Here is a 17710-nt window from a genome sequence, read left to right on the forward strand (position 1 = left end):
GCTCCAGTATGCACACCACTCAAATGTTTAATAAAGACGTTTTGACCATATGGAATTTAAACAACTGAGATTCTCCCAGTGCCTATAGGCCCAGGAGCGGTGGGTAGGACAGCCTGATAAAGGACAGGGCTTGAAGCAAAACCATCTATGTCGGTAGGCTCAAGTCAACCAAAAGAAGCAGATAACACCGCATATAGACATACCCTAAAGATCCAGGGAGGCTAAACACTCCATCTATTTAGTCCCAAAGGTAAAGCAGGAAGTCACCTTCTGACCTAGAACAGTCCCAGGATGAGGTAATTCTTGATGGGGGTCTGAAAAGCATTAAGTTAGTCCTGGATTCCAGGGGCCTCTAAATTTCTACACCTCCACTTATAGACATTTTGGAAGGACTCAGACTGTAAAGATAAGTGGTTCACAGACACTTTCCCACACAACTCTGGGACCTCGTGGTTTTCCCAAAGGGGGCCTATTAGCTGGTTCCGCTTGTTTCTTTTCTCTGTGGTTTGACTGGAACCTTTTCCCTTCAGGACCCAGCTGAAACGTCACCTCTGACAAGTCCTCTCAGAATCCCTCCAGGCAGAGTTAAGCTCTCTCTCCTTTGAGTTCTTGGTTGCAAACCTCTACTAGCTCAAGTTTCACAATATTGTTTACATGACAGACTCCACACAAAACAGTGCTCCCTGTGGGCAAAAAGACTTTCTCTTATTCCCAATTTCTCGTTACATGTTTAGCAGCATGAGTGAGCTGACTGATAAAAGCTGAAAGAATCAATATAAGGATGAAGGAATACATGCATGAACATACAGAAAATTACACAAACACTGAAATGGAGAAACAGACCCAGATCCCAGCAGACACAGGCAACGTGGAATGCCTTTCCCTTACCTATCAGAATTACTGGTCTAACTCCTGAGTTACTCAGCAGGTTTTCAGGAACAATTACAGTTTCCCCTGCAGGAATGGGTCGAGGTTGTAAAATTCCAGTTAATGGGGTCTGTGGAACTGGAGCAGATAAAAGGGACTCTGGAAAGAAAGTTGTTTGACGAAGGATTAGACATGAAAGCTAAATGAAATACCATTGAAATCAACATAGTCTTAATACTTTTAATAGAGAAGTTTTAGAAGTTTAAAGGTTCATTTTTTTTAATTAGAGCAATTCATGTTTACTATATAAAATTAGAAGAGAAAAACAGAAGGAAAAAACCCCAATCATAATCACATCATCAGGAGATAACTACTGTTTAGCATTTTCATAGTATTTTCTTCTAGTTGTTTTTCCACATGTAATCTTTTGGATTCTGTTTTGTATTTAATTCCCTCCATCCTCATCCCAATTATCCATGCCTTATTCACTCATTATAGAAAATTTGAAAAATACAGAAAAGAGTGAAGAAGAATAAACTCATCATTAATCAGTACTATCTAGAGAGAGGCAAACACAGTAGCAAAATTCTTTGTTTATACAGCATCTCTATGTAGTCTTTAAAACTTTAAAGTTTTTAAAACCTTAAAGACTACATAGACTGCTATAAAACTTACAGTCTTTAAGTTTTTAAAGAATCCCATTTATGTCTTAGAATTGGTATATTTAAATTTGTGCTTAGTACAAGGTAGACCAATGTTTAAATATTTACCAGTAGGTTCCCAATGGCCATGGCTTGGTTATTATAAAGGAGAACCAGTTGGTTTTTCAGGTTTCTAGCCACAGACTAAGTCGTCCAGGCCAGAAATAAGACGTGTGTGTCACATAAAGGAACCAGATAACAGGAGAACACGTCTAACACCACAAATGGCAAAGCAAGCCCATTTGTGCCCTGTGATGCTGGGTTAGTAGCATCATCCCTATGTAAAGAATGGTTTATTGATACTGTGGGTCCAAACAAAGCCAGAGGGTGAATTAAGATCTGTTGTGATGGCCCATGTACTTTCAGGGAAGGCAGATGCAATGGGGACAAAATATCAGCTACTATGAATTTCCTTACATAATACTGGACACAATGGTTGGTTAAGGAAATTTTTCTTCAAGGGTTCAAGGAAAGAACAGGAGTAAAAGATAATTTTGCTAATTCAAAAAAACTGAAAACCCATCTTCTGTTGAAATCTTACCAGTTCTTGAAAGAGGGCGAACTGTAGGAACAGGTACAACTAAACCAGGTTGTGGGACAGGTGACCCAGGATACCACCCCCGGTGTCGTTTCTTTGGTGGCCCAGAAATGAACATGGTAGCTGAAGGCAAAAAGAAAGATGAGCCTTGTCCTTAGCAGGGGAAGAAAGGAGAGAATTTAACGTAACATAGAGCTTTTAATTTGATTATACTCAGAAAGTCTGAACACTCTTCTAGAGGTAAAGATAAAATTAGAAAAATCACCCTAATGATACCACCTAACATTTGGATGTTGTTTTACCATATACAGTTTTACCCAGATGATTTCATTTAATTCTATCAACAACACTCTGAAGTTGTATGATAAGTATATTGTTATAGCCGTTTTGTGGGTGGCAAAAGGAAAGCTCTGATTTGCCCAGGGTCAGGGAACAGAGAGGAACCTTGATCTCTGTACTCTGGTCAACAGAGCTCACGGTTTTTCAAGACACTTCCTTATATATTTGTTTCAACATTATTTTCTAGCTAGGCTCATCCTTGTCAATCACCAAGATCTTTAACCATCATTGTTCACACCAATCATAAACCTTCAAAACCTTCGATGAGAAGGTAAGGAAAAGCTAGGAATGCACTGTCAGATAATTCATCATTTCAAACTCATAGCATTTCTTCCATAGTTAAGGTGCATTATTTCAAAACTCTAAGATGGGTATCATACCTTGGTCTCCTGATGCATAGCTAGGTCTTGGTGACAAAGAGTAATTCCCTGGGCGGGCTGGAGTGGAGCTGGCTGCATTGCTCTTCCCTCCATGGCTACTGTTTCCATTAGCAGCATCTGTAGCACACAAGAGGAATGCTCAGAATAGGGGCTGAGCAGCACACTGCATTCTGGGACCTTGCAACCACACCATAAACCTCAACTCCAGGATTCAAAGACATCTCACTGACAGGACAGCCCCATGGTGTAGAACCCACTACAACCATCAGAGTAGTACCCTCTTTAAGATGAAATGTCACCTAAAAATAATTTTCTAGGATCCCAAGAGATCTTTTAGAATCAGTTTCAGTGATGTCTTCGGAGATGGTGGGTGGAAAAAAGAGAAAATTGTTTTTTTTTAACTTTGTATCTTGGAAATTTTCAAATGTATACAAAAGTAGAATAGTGTAATAAACTACATACCTACCACCCAGCCTCAGCATTTACAACACATGGCCAATCTGGCTTTAGATAAATATAGATTAAGATACTTCCTCTCTCTTCCTCCTCACACAACATTCTTACATACTTGCTCTAGATTATTTTGAAGAAAACTTATTTATATTCTTTCATCCATAAATATTTCCATATGAGTTTCTAAAAGAAAAGAGCTCCTAAAACATAACTGTAATCTCGTTATTCTACTTAAAATTGACAGTGATTAATAAATCCTTAATGCCAAATATCCCATTAGTGTTCAAATTTCCCCCCAGTTATCTCAGAAATGGTTTTTTTGCAGTGGGCTTTCTCAAACTGGGGTTCAAAAAGGATCTACACATTGAATTTAGTTTTTATGTCCCTTAAGCCCCCTTTTTAAAAGCTCACATTTATTAATAAAATAATATAATAAAATATTTAGGGGTGCCTAGGTAGCTCAGTTGGCTAAGCATCTGCCTTTGGCTCAGGTCATGATCCCAGGGTTCTGGATGGAGCTCTGTGTCAGGCTCTCTGCTCGGCGGGGAGCCTGCTTCTCCCTCTCCCTCTGCCTGCCACTCTACTTACTTATGCTCTCTCTGTCAAGTAAATAAACTTTCAAAAAATCTTTAAAAAAATATTCAGTTAGTGTTTGCATTTCATGGACTCTCTCACAAGTTTTAAAAATAGTTGGTTTGAATCAGGAGAAGGTCATACTGCAATGAGATTTAGGATAATGTCATTTTTGCTGAGAAGTTTTCCAGGCTCAGTCGGTATAGTGTCAGTCACATCCCCCTTTTCCCCCTCCTGGAACCTCCTTCAATCTATAGGATTCCCCTTCTTTTTCTTTCTTCCACTTAAGCTGCTGAAAATCTGGCAGAATTTTTCATTTTCTGAATTTTGCTGATTGGTTATCTATGGCATCATTTAACACCCCCTCTATTTCCTACATATTAATTGTTAGATATAGAGGCTTGCTCAGATTTAGGTTTTGGTTTTTGGGCAAGAGTATCTCATAAATACTGTCATATTCTTCCATCAGCAGGTACACAATAACTGGTTTTCTCTCTTCTTGTCATGTTAACACAGATCAGTGGGTTCAAGAGTTGTTAACCTAATTCTCAAATTATAAAGTTGTCCATGGCTGGGGGATGTGGATGGCTCATTAGGTTAAGTGTCTGACTTCAGCTCAGGTCATGATCCCAGCGGCCTGGGCTCCAGTCCCACATCAGGCTCCCTGCTCAGCAGGGAGTCTGCTTCTCCCTCTCCCTCTGCTGCTTCCCCTGCTTGTGCTCTCTCTTTCTCTCTCTGTAAAATAAGTAAACAAAATCTTAAAAAAAAAATTGTCCATCAGCCCTTCATGGTTTTAGCAACCATGCTGGTTACTGCCAGGATCCATCATTTTATTGATTTTTTTAATACTGTAAAGTCTTGGATTCCATTTGTACACATTTATAATCTAACCAGAAGGTGGATCCTGCAAGAACTGTTGGAACAGAATAAGAATAAATGTGATCAGGATAAATTATGATGCCTAACTGTTATAAATATGATTCCAAGAATGGTAAGTTCTCCTTCTTCTCATTCTTCCTCTACCTCTCAGACCATTTCTTTTCCTTAGACACTGGAATTTTCTAAAATGTTATCTTTAGTTAACAGCTTGCCTTACCCCACATTTCTCTTTAGCAAATCCTATTTACCCTGGTGATTTTAATCTCGTGTACAATAAATTAGATGCCTGTTGAGCCGATCCACTTGAACATTTCATGGGTATCTCAAATTCAGCACGTCCACTATGAGTTGAACTCACATTCTCCTCCTGGAGAACCTGCTCCTCCTTCTTATTTCCTCTTACATAACTGCGTCACCATTAGCAGACAGATGGGTACAAACCAAGACCACTTCTTCCGCTTCATGCTTAATCACTCAAATTCTGCTGATTTTACTTCCTGAGTTGTTCTCCAATCTGTTTCCTCCTCTCAAGCCTATTATTGCCCAAGTCAAGGACTTCATCATTCCCCCCTAACTATTGAAATGACCCCCAACTAGTTTTCTACCTCTCTCTCTCTCTCTCTTTCCTTTTTCTTTTGCTGCCAAGTGATCTAGCTCAAGTTCAAATCAGATCATGTTACTCCTTGGTTCCATAAGTTATAGAGTAAAATTCATGCTTCCCTTGCCCACTACTTGCTCCTTCCCACCTGAGTTTTACATTTTATGGTTCTAACAATTCCAAACCACGGGGACATTCCTGTACACATGATACAGCTTCTCTCCTTTCCTTTCCAGCTTTGGTCCTGGATTTCCCCTGAATTTAAAATAGCTTTCCCTCACTCCTCTGTGTAGTGAGTATCTCCTCATAGTTTAAGACCAAGCTCCTCCAAGAACTCGTTCTTCATTACTCTAAAATGTTGCACTAAAACTCTCCCCCTTCTTTGTGATCCCCCAGCATATTGTGTATTTACTGCACTGTACTGAAAATATTTCCCTATAAGTTGTCTCCTCTACTAGGTTATAAGTACATTAGAGGTCAGGGATTGACCCTTATTTTTCTTTGTATCCTCGGTTCCTCAAACTAGCAGGTATCCAAGAAATGTTTGCTGAACAGAACCAACCTGCTCTGTTTCCCCATGTGCCAAATGTCATTCCTTGACTCTTCTGGTTGGAGCACAGACAATATGAAGCTTTGTATAATAATACAATATTATAGACAGCCCCACTTCTGTCTTCAACTGGCAGGAAAAGAGCTTCTGTTTTCTTCTACCAAATTGTCAATGAGATTTCACACAAGTCTTTTATAGACTATGTATTGAGCAAAGAAATATAAGTGAGGAAAACATCACCTGCGGCAAAAGTCTTCCCTACAACCTGCAAAGATAAAGCCAGTGGCTTCACAACATTCTTATTCCGGGTCAGGTCCTGAGCTCCACTTAAATTGATTGCAGAATTAGCTGGACTGAGAATTGGCGAATCTTGAAAATGAAAGAGGTTGTTCAAATTAGAAACTATTTTATATGCAGGAAGGAAGTTAATTCAGTAAGAATGAGGTGAGAGAAAGCAGATTGTAAAATTTCAGTTTCATCCTTGACCTATTTTAAGAAAGTCAGTTTCTCTGTATTCGGCTTTTACTTTCTTTTTACGTATTTCACAAAAATTCACTAGAAGATACTATGTGGTGGGTACCAGCCTCAGCACTTTAAATAGATCAATTCACTTAATCCCTATAAAAACTCAAAAAGTGGGTAGTACCACCTTAAGGAGTAGTTGTCATTTAACTCCGTCAAAGTCATATGATGTGGCATCAAGGATATCATTATGTGCCATATTAGAACTATCTCCACAGTTCCCCTTAAAGTCGTATTTTAATGAGATATATTTATCTCTATTCAGATGACTTTGTCATTTGAAAGGTGCACTGCAAACTAAGTCATTGCAAGGTAGGAGAAAGAGCTTTTCTCTGAAGGAAAGTTTCTTTAATTTTCGGGGTGAACTTGAATTAATTTACCTATGTAATGCCAGGTACATCCCAAAGAAAGTTCCTATTTAGATTCAGAAAATAATTCAGCCCAGAAAAACCACATGCCAGAGACAGACTATGGGGACCATAAATACTGAAGCCAACGAGAGTTTTCCAAAATGAGTACAGACTCCCCAATCCCCGATTCTACTCTGCCAGAACAGCTTAATCCATTAATACCAGCAAGTGTCAAAAGGGACCATTAAAACTCTCTGAGAGTTTGAAAAGAAAAAATGCTACAAAGAGCAGGATATTGATGGTGCTACATTAGGAATTATCTTAAAGAAAAAAAAAAGTATTCAGGAGAGTCTGGGTACCTCTGTCAGTTAAGCATCTGCTCTTGGCTCAGGTCATGATCTCAGGGTCCTGGGACAGAGCCTTGCATCCCTCTCTCTCTGGCCACCCAACCCCACTCATGGCTCTCTCTTGCTCACTCCTGCTCTTTCTCTCAAATAAGTAAATAGAAATTTAAAAAAAAAAGTATTCATATCACAGTGTGATTTCTGATGCCTCTAATGAGTGCTCCTCATAAGAACTCAAAAAACTGAAATGGTTCCCTACTGGCTCAGTAGAGTTAACATGCCTCTCTGAGGTCAGGGCTTACCACCAGGGAGTGATTTTTAGTCTACAGGAAGAGCAGAAGCCAGAAACTGCACAGACAACATTACAACGTGCAGGAAACTGGAAGACAGTTTTTCATGTCTTAACAGAGAAACTTACAGGATAGGAATCCCAGGTAAGTTTGCTATGCTGTTGAATAGTTTGGTCGTTATGCTTCAGGCCACAGTTGTATTGTTTGGAACAAAGCTAGCAATTTACTACAGTAGTTTATACCTATAATTTTAGTGTATTTCTAATACTCCAGGTAAACAAAAATACATAGGTAAAATATAGCTTATAAATTATGAAGAGCAATGATTCACCTTATTTTTTTCCAAGTCACTGAATTCAAATTAGCAGAGGCCAATATTTTTAAAATAATGAAAAAGAACAAAGTTAATGTATAGGAATCAATCTTCAGATATATAAGCAATAATCAATAGATAAAATGCCTATGGAAATACACACAACTATATGCAGAAAACTTTGCAGTACTTCTTAATATAATGTCTGGGATTTGTTTCAACATATTGAGGGAAAGAAGGAGAGAGAAAGTAAGATTAAGTGTATTGGCCATGTGCTCATAATTTTGGAACTGGGTGATAGGTCCCTGGTGTTAGTACATTATATTAGTCTCTCTATTTTTAAAAGTTATTTAAATTCCAGTTAATATACAGTGTAGTATCAGTTTCAGGTATACAATATAGTGATTCAACAATTCCATACAATATCCAGTGCTCGTCACAACATGTGCACTCATTAATCCCTACTGCCTATTTAACCCATCCTCCCTTCTGGTAAACATCAGTTTGTTTTCTATAGTTAAGAGTCTGTTTCTTGGTTTGCCTCTCTCTCACTCTTTTTTTTTTTTCCCTTGGCTTGTTTTGTTTTTTAAATTCCACATGAGTGAAATCATATGGCATTTGTCTTTCTCTGACTTATTTGTTTAACATAATAACTCTAGCTCCATCCATGTTGTTCCAAATGGCAAGATTTCATTCTTTTTATGGCTGAGTAATATTCCATTGTATGTGTATGTACATATGTTGTGTGTGTATGTACGTATGTTTTGTGTGTGTGTGTGTGTGTGTGTGTGTGTGTGTATGTATGTATATATATATACACCACATTTTCTTTATCCATTCATCAGTTGATGGATTTTGGGCTGTTCCCATAATTCAGCTATTGTAGGTAATGCCGCTATACTGAGGTGCATGTATCCTTTGTATTAGTATTTTTGTATTCTTTGGGTAAATACCTAGTTGTCCAATTGCTGGATCATAGGGTAGTTTAATTTTTACCTTTTTGAAGAACCTCCATACTGTTTTCCACAGTGGCTTCTCCAGTTTGCATTCCTACCAACAGTGCACAAATATTTCCCTTTCTTCACATCCTTGCCAACACCTGTTGTTTCTTATGTTGCTGGTTTTAGCCATTCTGACAGGTATGAGGTGATATCTCATTGTAGTTTTGATTTGCATTTCACTGATCAGTGATGTTGAGCATCTTTTCATGTGTCTATGGGCCATCTGTATGTCTTTTTTGGGAAAATGTCTATTTGTGTCTTCTGCCCATTTTTTAATTGGATTATCTGTCTTTTGAGTGTTGAGTCTTATAAATTATTTATGTATTTTGGATACTAACCCTTTATCAGATATGTCATGCAAATATCTTCTCCTATTCCATAGTTACCTTTTAGTTTTGTTGATTGTTAGTCTATCTTGTATGTATTTTAACTTTCCATATTAAAGATTTCTAAAAATTAAAAAAACACTTCTCAAGTTCATGAAAATAGACCTGAACAAATGTTAAGACATACCATGTTTCTGAGAAGGAACATTCGATGTCAAAAAGATGAAATCAATCTAAGTTAATTTATAAATTTAATGTGATCCTAGAAAAATACCAACAGGTATAGATATTATTAGAATTACTATAAGAATCATTAGAATGTTTAAAGTAGGGAAATTAATGTGATATTGATATAAAAAACAAATACACAAGGATAGCTGGAAACATTCTGAAAAATAGGAGAAATGAGTCTAATATGATGACATAATAAGGCTTACTATAAAACCTCAGTCAATAAATACTGTGGTCTTGGTGCATTAGCAGACAAACAGAGTAATAGATTAAACAAGACAGTAAGAAATAGATGCAAATACACAAGAGAATTTAGTATAAGGTAAAGGTAGCAGCTCAAAGCAGCAATGAAGATGAGCCATTCAATAAACTGTACTGAGGCAATTTGATATGTAAGAAAAAAATTAAGATTGATCCACATCTTACACTAAACACCAAAGTCAAATGACTAAAGATATATACTTGAGAACTGAAGATACAGAAATAACAGGAAACAACACAGAAAAGTTGATTATCACCTTAAAATGGAAAAGGCCAGACTATTGTTCAAAACATGGAAGCCATTAGAAAAAGGTTTATATATTCAGCTACATTAAAATTTAAGAAATCTGTATGATAAAACACTCTAACCATGCAAACAGTAGCTAGAAGAGAACTGGAGTGGCCATCTCAGAAAACAGAAGGTTTAAGACAAAATTTATTTTTAGAGAAAAAGAAGGGGTATTTTATATTGATAAAAGGATTAACCCACCAGGAAAACATAACAATTAAAAACATATATGCACCTAACAATACAGCCCCAAATTCATGAAGCAAAGACTGACGAACTGAAGGGAGAAATAGGCAACTCAATAGTAATAGGTGAGACTGTAATATTCCACTTTCAACAATGAACAGAGAAACTAGGGAGATGATTAACAAGGAAACAAAAGACTTAAGACATTATAAATCAACTAGACTTAACTGATATCAATAAAACATTCTCCCAACAAAAGCAGAATACACATTCTTCTCAAGTGCACAAGGGAACACTCTCTAGGACAGACAATCTGTTAGATGATGAAACGAGCCTCAGTAAAATTAAAGGAAATGAAATCTTGCAAATTACATTCTCTGACTTCAATGGCCTCAAATAAGCAATCAGTAACTGAAGGAAATCTGAAAAATTCACAAATACATGGAAATTAACAACACACTCTTAAATAACCAACAGCTCAAAGAAGAAATCAAAGGGAAATTAGATACCACTTTAAGGTAAATGAAAATGAAAACACAATGTATGGAAACTTATGAGATACCTATAAAGAAGTGTTCAGAGGGAAATTTATGGCTATAAGTAACTATATTAAAACAAAAGAAAGATCTCAAAGAAATAACTAGCCTCTACCTTAAAAAAACTAGAAAAAGAAGAGCAAACTAAATCCAAAATAAGCAGAAGAAAAGTAATAAAGACTACAACAGAAATGAATGAATAGGGAATACAGAAATAATCGCAAAAATCAAGAAAACCAAGTTTGCTCTTTGAGTAGCCTTTTTTTTTTTTTTTTTTAAAGATTTATTTATTTATTTATTTGACAGACAGAGATCACAAGCAGGCAGAGAGGCAGGCAGAGAAAGAGGAAGGGAAGCAAGCTCCCTGCTGAGCAGAGAGCCGGACCCGGGGCTCGATCCGGGGCTCGATCCGGCACTCGATCCTAAGATTCTGGGATCATGACCTGAGCCGAAGGCAGAGGCTTTAACCCACTGAGCCGCCCAGGCGCCCCGCTCTTTGAGTAGCTTAATGAAATTGACAAACTTTTAGCTAGATTGTCCAAGTAAAAAAGAGAAAAGATATAAATTACTAAAATAAAAAATGGACAGGAGGGCATCACCGGCAACCTTACTTCTAGGAAAAGTTATGAAGGAATACTGTGAACAACCGTATGCCATTATTACGGACTGAATTTTGTCCATCCCCGCCACAACCTCCTCTGCCCACCCCCAGCCTGGCAAAACTATTTTTAAGCCCTAGTACCTTAGAATGTGAAGCTATTTGGAGATAGGATCTTTAAAGAGGTAATTAAGGTTAAATGAAGTCATAAGGGTGGGGTGTTAACCTGACTGGTATTCTTTTTTTTTTCAAGATTTTTATTTATTTGAGAGAGAGAGTGAAAGGGAGAAGCAGACTCCACACTGAGCAGAGAGACTGATGCGGGGATCGATCCCAGGACCAAAAGATCGTGATCTGAGCCGAAGGCAGATGCTTAACCAACTGAGTAACCGAGGTGCCGCTGACTGGTGTTCTTAAAAGAAGAGGAAGAGAAACCAGGGATGTACACACACAGAGGAAGGGCCATGTGAAGGTAGAGCAAGAAGGCAACTATTTGCAAGCCAAGGAGACAGACCTCGGGAAAACTGATCATACTGTACCTTGATCTTTCCTGGACTTGCAGCCTCCAGAACTTTCAGAAAATAAGTTTCTTTTATTTAGATCACTCAGTCTATGATATTTTGTTATGGCATCCTTAGCATACCGGTATTTAATTAGATCACTCAGATGAAATAGACAAAAAAGAAAATACTAAGGAATAGACTACAAAATGACTAGGCTAATAAATGAGTTCACCAAAGTTCCAGGATATATCAAGATACAAAAATTAATGAATAGCACTGAGAGTCCAGAAAGAAACCATTGCATTTTATGGGCAATTAAATTTTGACAGGAGTGCCAAGAAAATTCAATGGGTTAAAAAAACAAACAAACAGTATTTCAACAAATAATTATGGGACAACTGGATATCCACATGCAAAAGAATAAACTTGGATCTCTTTCTCACACCATATACAAAAATTAACCAAAAATGGATTACAGATCTAAATGTAAGAGCTAAAACTATACCATTCTTTTTTTTGTAACAGCTTTTAAAAAAAATTTTATTTATTTATTTATTTTCAGTGTTCCAGAATTCATTGTTTATGCACCACACCCAGTGCTCCATGCAATACATGCCCTCCACAATACCCATCACCAGGCTCACCCAACCCCCCACCGTATACCACTCTTTGAGAAGAAAACACAAAAGTAAATATTCATGGCCTTAGATTAGGCAATAGTTTCTTAATTGTGACACTGAAAGCACAAGAAACAAAAGAAAAAATAAATAAATCAAACTTTATGAAAATTTTAAAATAAATTGTGCTTCAAAGAACACCATCAAGAGAGTGAAAAGACAACCCATGGGTGGAAAAAATACTTGCAACTCATATATTTGATAAAGGACTTGTATCCAGTACATTTATATAAATCCTTATACCCTTGTAACTCAAAATAGAAAGCTAAATAACCCAACTGGAAAACGGACAAATTATTTGTATAGACATTTGTCCAAAGAAGATGTACAAATAGCCAAAAAGCACATGAAAAAATGCTCATCATTAGCCATTGGAGAAATACAAATCAAAACCACAATGAGATATTACTTCATGTCCACAGAATGTCTAAAATTTAAAAAAAAGAAGGCAATGAAGAGTATTGGCAAGGATATGGAGAAACTGGAACACTCACACATTGTTGGTAGAAATGTAAAAGGGAACAGACACTTAGGAAAATAACTGGCATCAGAAATACTTAATTGTACAAAGTGAGCATTTATTTTAATATTAGATTACACAGTGATTTTATTTATTTATTTTTAAAGATTTTATTTGTTTATTTATTTATTTATTTATTTGAGATAGAGAGCACAAGGAGGGAGAAGGAGCAGAGGGAGAGGAAGAGGCTCCCCGCTGAGCAGAGAGCTGGGTGCAGGGCTGGATCCTAGAACCCTGGGATTGTAACCTGAGCCAAAGGTAGATGCTTAACCAAATGAGCCATCCAGGCATTCCTATACATAGTGATTTTAAAGGGTAATTCCATTTCAACAAAACTGCTTTTGCCAAGTTACCAATGATCTAATCCCCAAATCCAGGAGACTCTTTTCAGTAGCTATCAGACTGAATCCCACTGCTCCGTTTATTTACTTATTCAACGATTATTTATTGAGCACTTACCATTTGTCAAGAAACTTGCTAGGATCTACGGGTTTAATGTTCAACAAGGTGAGCACTGTCTTTGTGCAATTTTTCTTCTGTCTACTAAAGTACTGATGTTCTGCACCTTTTTATATATCTCAAGACAATGTGTTAAGACTCCATGGTTTCATTTTGAATTTTTAAAAATTTATTTCATGTATGTTGTTTGTCTTATTTCACTTCATTAACAAATTTTGGAACGTATCAATTATAGAATAATCAGAAAGGACAGATGCGCATTAGATAAAGTTAGGGTGAACGTCCCAAAATGTAAATCCCATTATGTTATTCCCTAATCTTTACCACTTTGCACATGCTTCTATTCTTGAATTTATCGTGGATGGTGGACATTGGCATATTTAGCATATAACACTAGTGGTTTTGATTATTTGGAAGTCGTCCCCAGTGTCCAAAATGTAACAGCCTGTGATTCTGCTCATACTCAAACATGGATTAAACCCTGGGCTGCTGTGTAGTACATGGTGTTTAGATAACCAGTAAGCAGCCGACTGCCTGATTCTCTCTACTAGTGATTTCATATCCATGTAAAGGAGGAACTTGTAAGCACTGGAAGAATCTCAAACTTGGAAAGTTCCTTGAGCAAGTCACAGCTCTGCTTTCTATGTTGTGGTTTATAGCTTCTTGTTTCTCCCACTAAGTCACGAGCTCCTTGAGGGATATTATGCAGCCATGAAGACCAACAATATCATGCCATTTGAGACAATGTGGATCGACCTAAAGGGTATTATGCTAAGTGAAATAAGTCTGACTGATAAAGACAAATACCATATGATTTCACTCATAAAGGGAATCTAAAAAACAACAACCAAAACAAGTGAATAAACAAAGCAGAATCAGACCTATAAACACAGAAAACAGACTGATGGTTGCCAGAGGAGGTGGTGGAGGGCTGAGTAAACTGGGTGAAGAGGAGGCTTCTAGTTATGGAATGAATAAATCATGGGAATAAAAGACACAGCATAAAGAATATAGTCAATAATACTGTAATAACAATGCTGGGACAAATGGTAGGTACACTTGTGATAAACATAGCATAACATATAAACCTGTTGGATCACTATATTGTATATCTGAAAATATGTAACTTTATATGTCAACTACACTGAAAAAAAAAGAATTATTCTATGGCCCATAAGCATAATATCATAATTATTTTTGTTCCTCTGCATGTAACATTTCTGTTTTCTTTGGCTTGGTTAGTGTTCTATGTGAACTTGAGGATGTGTAGCTTGCTGTTGTTGGGTGGAATGTTCTACAAATGACAATTAGGTCAAGTTGGTTGATACTGTTGTTCAAATATTCTATATTCTTTCTGTTTATCTGTTATTTCAGTTGCTGAGAGAAAGGTGTTCAAATACCTGGCTATAATTGGGGATTTATATATTTCTTAAAATAAGTCTATCAGTTTTGGCTTCTGTATTTCAAATCTCTGTCATTAGGTGCATAAATTTTTAAGACTGTTCATTCCTCAGGGGCACATGGGTGGTCCAGTAAGTTAAGCATCCGACTCTTGATGTTGGCTCAGGTCTCAATCCCAGGGTCATGAGTTCAAGCCCTGCACTGGGCTCCATGTTGGGCATAAAGCCTACTTAATTTAAAAAAAAAAAGACTGCTCTGTTTTCCTGATTACTTGATCTCTTTATTATTCTGAAATTACCTCTTTAATCTCTGGTAATATTTTTTGCTCTGAAATCTATTTTGGCTGATGTTAATAGAGACACTCAAGCTTACTTTTGACTACTGTTAGCATGGTACTTTTTAAATACTTTTAACTTTAACTTATTTGCACTTATATATTTTTATTTTTTATTTTTTTATGATGTAAACACTTTATTACTACTCCAGAAAAATTCACCTGTACAGTGTAAGAGAAGCACAACAACCATTATCTTCATCTCTTCCGAAAGATAGTTAAATTCATGAATTCATTTGAATGTCTTAAGCTCTTCTTAGTGTAAGAGTGTATTTTCCTAATCCAATTTTATGTGTATCTTTTTTTAAATTAAATTTAATTTTTTTCAGTGATCCATAATTCATTGTTTATGCCCCACACCCAGTGCTCCATGCAATACATGCCCTTCTTAATACCCACCACTGGGTATTTATATTCATTTTATTTATTATTTATATATCACCCAACCCCCCACTCCAAAACCCTCAGTTTGTTTCTCAGAGTCCACAGTCTCTCATGGTTTGTCTCTCCCTCCGATTTCCCCCAACTCACTTCTCCTCTCCATCTCCCAATGTCCTCTATCTTATTGCTTATGCTCCACAAGTAAGTGAAACCATATGATAATTGACTCTCTCTGCTTGACTTATTTCACTCAGCATAATCTCTTCCAGTCCTGTCCATGTTGATACAAAAGTTCATGGTAGCAGCACAGAGCTAGATTTTACTCCCCCCCACCCCCAATATCATAATATTTGTCTTTGAGCTGGAACATTTACATTTTTATTTTTATTTTTTTTATTATGTCTAGTTAGCCACTACATAGTACATCATTAGCTTTTGATGTAGTGTTCAATGATTCATTATGAACAATTACATTTAATATGATTCTTGATGTGGTTAGGTCTGAGTCTTTCATCTTTCTTTTTTTTTAAAAGATTTTATTTATTTATTTGACAGAGATCACAAGTAGGCAGAGAACCAGGCAGAGAGAGAGGAGGAAGCAGGCTCCCTGCTGAGCAGAGAGCCTGATGCGGGGCTCGATCCCAGGACACTGGGATCATGACCTGAGCCGAAGGCAGAGGCTTTAACGCACTGAGCCACCCAGGTGCCTCTAATCAAGCATTTTTTACAATTCTATTTTATCTCCTTTGTTGCTTATTAACTATAACTCTTGGGTTTTTTTAGTGGTTGCTTTAGGGTTTATAGAATATGTCTTACCATAGTCCAATCTTAAATGACACTATGCAACTTCACGTACTAGAACTTGATGAACTTCACATATAGTACTAGATACTTCCATTTACTTCCGTATCTCCCTTCTTGTCCTTTATGCTACTGTCATCACTTTGCTTTTCCATATATTATAAACCTAACAATATACTACTATATTTGTATAAGTCAACTATCATTTCAATAGATTTAAATAATAAGAAAAAATTGTATACCTTTACCCATGGTTACCACTTTACCTGTAGTTATGACTTCTAGTGGTTTTCATTCCTTTGTAAAGAATCAGATTCTCTTCTGTCTGGTATCATTCTCCATTTACCTCAATGACTTCCTTAAGCATTTCTTGTAGTGTGAAACTGCTGGTAGTAAATTCTTTCATATTTTGCATGTCTGAAAATATTTTTATTTCATCTTCAGTTTTGAAAGATCTTTTTGCTGAGTGTAGAATTCTAGGTTGATAGTTATTAGCTTTCAGCTCTTTCAAGATGTGGCTCCACTTTGTTCTTATGTATTTAGAAATACGCTGTCATGCTTATTTTTGTTCCCCTGAATATATCTTTTTCTTTTGCTGTTTTTAAGTTTTTCTTTTTGTTGGTTTTGAGAAATTTTATTATGATGTGCTTTGGAATAGTTTTCTACATGTTTCTTGTGCTTGGGGTTCATTGAACTCCTTGGATCTGTAGGTTTGCAATTTTCATCAAGTTTGGAAAGTTTTGGCCATTATTTCTTCAAGTATTTTTTGTCTCCCACACCCCACCTCTTCAGACAGTCTATAGGCACTTACCACTCTACAGGCACCTACCAATATACTAGGTTGCCTGTAGTTGTCCCACAGCTCACTGACACTCTTTTTGTTTTGTTTTCTTTTTCCTTCCTATGTTTCACCATAGATAGTTTCTATTATTATGCCTTCAGCTACTAAACTTTTCTTCTGCAATGACTAATCCATTGTTAATCCCAATCAGTGTATTTTTCAATCCAAACACTGTACTTTTTATCTCTAGAAGTTTGATTAGATCTTTTTAAAAATTGACCCCATTTTTATTTTTTTATTTATTTATTTTTTAATAACATCTACACCAAATGTGGGGCTCAAACTCACAACCTCAAGATCAAGAGTTGCATGTTCTACCAATTGAGCCAACCAGGAGTCCCAGGATCCTCTTTATATCTTACATGTCTACTTTATTTTTGAACATATGAGATATAGTAATAGTAACTGTTTTGATGTCCTTCTCTGCTAATTCTAACATCTGTGTCAGTTCTTGGTTGATTTGATTAGTCTCTTCAGTATTTGTTGTGTTTTCTTGCCTCTTTGCATACTGGCTAATCTCTGCTTGAATGTCAGGCATTATTAATGTTCTCTTGTTAGATGTTGGATTATTTTTTTGTATTCCTGTAAATATTCTTGAGTTTGGTTCTGGAATGCAGTTAAATTACCTGAAAACCATTTGATACTTTGGGGGTTTGTTTTTTGGTATT

General features: G+C 36.6%; 1 protein-coding gene across 1 annotated transcript in view; it reads right to left on the bottom strand.

The window, feature by feature from the left end:
* Positions 1-17710, bottom strand: part of GREB1L (GREB1 like retinoic acid receptor coactivator) — a 141917-nt gene that overhangs the window by 76269 nt on the left and 47938 nt on the right. Inside the window, exons 8-11 of the mRNA XM_080821095.1 lie at positions 6119-6247; positions 2826-2942; positions 2110-2229; positions 889-1026 (exon numbers count right to left, since the gene is read on the bottom strand). Coding sequence (XP_080677221.1) covers positions 889-1026; positions 2110-2229; positions 2826-2942; positions 6119-6247 — 504 coding nt within the window. The remainder of the gene's footprint in view (positions 1-888; positions 1027-2109; positions 2230-2825; positions 2943-6118; positions 6248-17710) is intronic.

This window comes from Martes martes (assembly GCF_963455335.1).
Source record: "Martes martes genome assembly, chromosome: 13".
NCBI classification, from domain to species: Eukaryota; Metazoa; Chordata; class Mammalia; order Carnivora; family Mustelidae; genus Martes; species Martes martes.